At 34.5% G+C, this 5,416-nt stretch overlaps 1 protein-coding gene across 1 annotated transcript; it reads left to right on the forward strand.

The window, feature by feature from the left end:
- The first annotated feature begins 708 nt into the window (after positions 1-708).
- Positions 709-4,750, forward strand: LOC134245746 (ectonucleotide pyrophosphatase/phosphodiesterase family member 5-like). Its single transcript, XM_062728007.1, has 4 exons — positions 709-1,777; positions 2,481-2,666; positions 3,578-3,823; positions 4,197-4,750. The coding sequence occupies exons 1-4, from the start codon at positions 898-900 to the stop codon at positions 4,391-4,393; spliced, it is 1,509 nt and encodes a 502-aa protein (XP_062583991.1). The 5' UTR covers positions 709-897; the 3' UTR covers positions 4,394-4,750.
- The last annotated feature ends 666 nt before the right edge of the window (positions 4,751-5,416 follow it).

Below are 5,416 nucleotides of genomic sequence, written 5' to 3' on the forward strand. Positions count from 1 at the left end.
CATTACTTTTGAATGAGAAGAGATAAGGGCTTTCATATCTCATATATGTGAAAAGACCTTTTCAAATATACTATGAATTCTGACCCCATGACCTTGAAGTTTGACATACTTTTACATTATTCCTATACTATATTATTCCTAATTACATCATTACCTATGACAAACCTCTCTAAATACACTATAATAATTTTGACCCCGTGACCTTGAAGTTCGACCAACTTAAAAAATTACCCTTTAACCTTCGTCATAACGTCGAATGAGAAAAGACAGGGCTTTCAATTTACATATGTGTGATTAAATTTTCTGTGACAAGACCTTTTACTAAATGCACTATGATCATTTTGTCTTTTTTGACTTCGTGACATTGATCTTGAAAGTTCTTTTAAAAAAAAACTAATTTATCATAACCAGGGACCCTGTAACTTTTGAATGAGAAAACCTTCACCCGTCATGCAGATTATCCCTTGTTTGAATGTTTCCAACTATAGCTGATGCCCTTGCATACTATAGGTCTACTGACTAGAACGTTTTTCCCATAAAAATAATTACCTCTTTTCCGTGACATTGATCAGTTCTTTTTTAAAAAAAAAACTAATTTATCATAACCAGGCACCCTATAACTTTTGAATGAGAAAACCTTCACCCGTCATGCAGATTATCCCTTGTTTCCAACTATAGCTGATGCCCTTGCATACTACAGGTCTACTGACTAGACCGTTTTTCCCTTAAAAATCATTCTCTTTTTCCGGAAACAATTTGTCCGTTCACTTTTACATAGCGTAGACCATTTCCGGTATCGCTGGACGCGTCAATCTCAGTGTCTAAGGGAAGGAAAGTCAGTCTTAACACAATGTTTGATGTGTAAAACCCGGAAGTTTTATTGGAGATTTTATCAAGATGTTGATGAGAAGTAAGGAGAGACTTTATAGAACATTGGAACTGACATGGGTTATTTTTCTGATGCTGTTAGACTCGATCGGCACCACGGGTCACATGAACCAAAAAGTCTTGCTTGTGTCATATGATGGATTTCGATGGGATTACCTGAAGAAAATTAAAAACCCGGTGAATTTTAACCGTGTGATAGCCGGAGGTGTACATGCAACAAAAGGACTGAAGAATGCATTTATAACAAAAACCCTCCCCAACCATTACACACTTGTGACGGGTCTTTATGAAGAGAGTCATGGATTGGTCGCTAATGAAATGTATGATCCTAAGTTAAACGAAAGTTTCTCTTTGGAAAATCCTGAAGATGTTATAAAGTCAGAATGGTTTGACAATGGCGGTGAGCCCATTTGGGTAACGAACCAAAAACAATCAACGCTTTCTTCTCCGCGAAGGAGTGGATCCATGTTTTGGCCGGGCTCCATGGCCAGTGTACATGGGTACCTCCCGACAAAATATTTTCCTTATAATCCATCGATGACGTTAGAAGAACGAATTGACATCATCATATCATGGTTTTTGGATAAAGATCCAATAAATTTAGGTTTACTGTATTACGAACATCCAGATCACGAGGGGCATCAATATGGTCCAGAAAGTGAAAACATGACACAGATATTAGAATATTTAAATAACGCAACAGGGTATCTTCTTGATAGTCTAGAGAAAAAAAAGTTACTGGACAAAGTGAATATAATTTTGACCAGTGATCATGGTATGTCATCAACACCAAAAAATAAAGTAATCGTACTGGAAGATCATGTAAAAAGAGATTTATTTGAAGTGATAGTTATGAACAATCCAGTGGTTCTTATCCGACAAACAAATGGTAAGTACGAGCAAAATAATACATATTTACATTTTTGTGTTTTTCTACTAAGCCAACTGCTCTAGTGCACTTCATGAAAAATATTCCTACGTGCAAGTCACTGTGATTTACACAGTCACCAATATATTAACTGAATAACTCGCACAAAACTAAAAAAAACATTCCTTAAATGTTATCTTTAGTCAGCTTTAATTGGAAGTATGTGTTACTGTATATTTAATGCATTAACATGATAATGATCAATTTAATAATTTAATAATAGGGCTGGGTAATAATATCAATATTCCAATATATTGAAATACAATGACAACAAATATTGTATCGCAATACGATTTTGTAATATCGATATATATTGGCAAAATATTTAGATTAAGGAATTTTGTCATCAAATATAAAAATGAATGTATGAAAGTTTGTTATTAAGCCAAACTGTATGACAGAAGTTGTTTTGTTAGAATATTTCAGAGCATAACATAAATAAAATCAACAAGATTTTTTCTGTGTTGGTTATTTATCATAGTTATGTACATTCTGCATGTAAATTAAAGTTAATATAGTAAAACAATGCTATTTAAATTACAATGAAAATATTGCAATTCATATTGCAATACACTTAAAAATATTGCAATATATCACAATACGAAATCTTGGGCCAATACCCAGCCCTATTTAATAATGTGGTTTCAAAAATTCTTCATTTTAGAGACAGTCCAGGATTTAATTATACGCCAGTTACAAAATGTACCACATCTAAAAGTTTACAAAAGATCAGAAATTCCACGGCAGTACCACTACACCAAGAATCGTCGCATTCTAGACATCCTTGTGGTAGCAGAGATAGGATATTCTATTGTGGAAACTCAAGCAGAGGCAGAAAGCTATGCGACAAGTAGGACAAATATAAACAATTTTTTAAGAATTCAATAATTGAATTGATTTTCAAGAGTGTACAAACATTCTAGGTATTAATAAAAAGTACATAAAGTAAAACATATGTATTCTGATATATTTACAGTATATACTAAGTGAAAAATGAAATATTAATTAACAGCAAAATTAAAATCTTTACATAATTTACCAAGATCCTCTGAAAAGCAAACAAATGCTACTGAGTTACAATCGCCTTTAGTGTATTGTTTTTCTTTGTCCCGGCCCCTAAGTTTTATCAAATGAAGGAACACCTGTGACTTATCCATGTAGTTCTGACAAGGTGTGAGAGAGCTGCACCAAGCATTTGTTGAACACCAAGATAATAAATACTAAGTAATCTGACAATATAATGTAATGAAATCTTTAGTATCTTGAACTCAATGAGACCAAGAAAGAGTTTAAGATATCCAAGGGTTCGACATATGTGGGATAGAATAAGTGGTTTAGACTTTAAAATCAGTTCAACATTATCATGGGTTTTGAGGTACTGTAGACGTACTTTTTTCCATATTTCCGCGGAATTTCATTTTCTGTTCAATCCGCGGGTAGAAAATTACGCGGATTTTCTCGATTGTCACTATATGCCTTACATTTATATTAAGTACGCCTGGATAAATATCCGCGGAGAATGTTTTACCCTGTACATAGCGTAAATAAATACCACGCGGAAAAATGCACTTCTACAGTATTCATGCTCCAGATAGGTAAATACTGAAGCTCAGCTGTAAATCAATATTATTCTCTTGTTGCACGGTCAAAAAATAAATCTGATTCAATTTATCAAAAGCACGTGCGCATATTAAATACTGAATTTTGTAGAAATATTTCCCTAGCAATGTACGAATAAATCTTTTCCTTAACCCATTTCAGAAGGAGAACACGGCTATAACAACAGTCTGGCCGAGATGCATCCCTACTTCATGGCCATGGGACCAGCCTTCAAGATCAACCACTCGGTGGAGACCTTCAATAACGTAGACCTATACCCAATGATTTGTAAGATCCTGGGTATTCAGCCAGCTCCAAATAATGGGTCACTAAAAAATGTCCAGGATTTACTGCGGGAATCTCATGATAAAAAGGACCTTCTTGTGCCTGATAATACATTTGTGGTTTGTAAGTAAATTCTATATGACAGTATAATTTCATGAATAATTGGCTTGGAAGTTAAATCAGGAAAGACTTCTTAAGACCTCTGTACTAAAAGCCTATTAAAACCACAATATGCATTTTTCTCTATTAAATTCAGCCCAGAACCTCGATACAATTCAAATATTTAAAAGTCGATTTTAGCTTTCTTGATAACTGATCTAAAATTCTAAGTTTACAGTCACTCACAGTAAAAATTTGGACTTGAAACTTTGATGCAGTTATTCCTAAACTCACTGTTTTAACACACTCAGTATACGTTTATCATAACCAACATTTTCTAGCTTTTCTGAAAATAAGCATGATTTATAACTAAAAAATGATTTAATTTTTTGTTTAGATCTGGTGCTGATTATCATTGTGGGGATATTCGGAGGAATTTTCACCATCGGTGCCTGCCGTCAACAGAGATTTCACAAACTCCGGGAGCTGCAAGCTCTTCCGTTCAAATCGCGTGGATCGTACACGCAGGCTGCTCTCACCAAAAATGGCCCCATGCTGCCTTTACTCAGTTCTGATTCCGAAAACGAGTTCTGATCTCCAGTGTCTACTCATTTAATTGTCCAGTTTGCCACATTACATTCCATTCTTCTTCTAAAAATCTGTATCATAAATCAAGTGTGCCATATTTGTAGTAGTACAGTGAAACCTATCTAAATCCGACATGCAATGGGAGACAAACTTTGTGTTGGAATAGACAGGGTGCCGGATTGTACAGTTGTCGGATAAGACAGTTTTCACTGTATGAATATGTCATATAATAATTAGTGCAGTATATCTTTGCATGCAAGTTTTATACATCTTCAGAAATAATGTATTTTTTTTGGAGGGGGAGGTTACTGGGGAGAGTTATCGGTCCATAACAAGGATACCCCATACTGTATACAGGGGAATATTAGCCCCCGTTTTATTTTCGCCCCTTTCGCCCTACCCTTATATGGGCGAATTTAAAACGGGGCGAACTCATATATTACAGTATGATTTCTTGAACAAAACTATGATTGGCATTTGGGCGAATTTAAAACGGGGCAAAATTGTTTGCAAGTGTGAAAGGGCGAAAATAACATGGGGCGAAAATAACCCTGTATACAGTATCTCTTAAAGGGATTCCCAATTTTCACATTGTAAACATGATTACAAGAGATCTGTTGACCTTGATGTGTTCATTGGAAAAGCTTTCTGACAGAGTTTGAAATATTGTACCAGTACTCTCAGTACTGTGATTGTAGTCTAGAGTAGTCAGACATAAAGCCAAACTCAGGCAATGACTTTACTACGTTGTTTTATTCAGCTGTTTAACAGCTAGCTGTCCTTCATTGACCTTTCTTGAACTAAATGTTGATGTTTGTAATATACTTGAGGTTGTATGGTTGTACCGTGTTGATTGATATAAGATATAGCTGTATGGCGTACAGGTGTACTTATTAATTAATTAATTTTACTAATTTACAAGGCTTAAGTAGAGATTATCCATTGCACAGATGTTTTCTGGTTACTTTCTGTTATTGATATTTTAAAATATTATTTTTAGCATTTATAGCAATTAAAAGCATAATATGT

This window comes from Saccostrea cucullata, unplaced genomic scaffold, assembly GCF_032062105.1.
Source record: "Saccostrea cucullata isolate Sc308-1 unplaced genomic scaffold, CSIRO_AGI_Scuc_v1 ctg13731, whole genome shotgun sequence".
Taxonomy (NCBI): Eukaryota; Metazoa; Mollusca; class Bivalvia; order Ostreida; family Ostreidae; genus Saccostrea; species Saccostrea cuccullata.

Coding starts and splice junctions, on each gene's coding strand:
- LOC134245746 (XM_062728007.1), top strand. CDS start 898: ATGTTGATGAGAAGTAAGGAGAGACTTTATAGAACATTGGAACTGACA. Junction 1,778..2,480: donor TCTTATCCGACAAACAAATG/GTAAGTACGAGC, acceptor TCTTCATTTTAG/AGACAGTCCAGGATTTAATT. Junction 2,667..3,577: donor GGCAGAAAGCTATGCGACAA/GTAGGACAAATA, acceptor AACCCATTTCAG/AAGGAGAACACGGCTATAAC.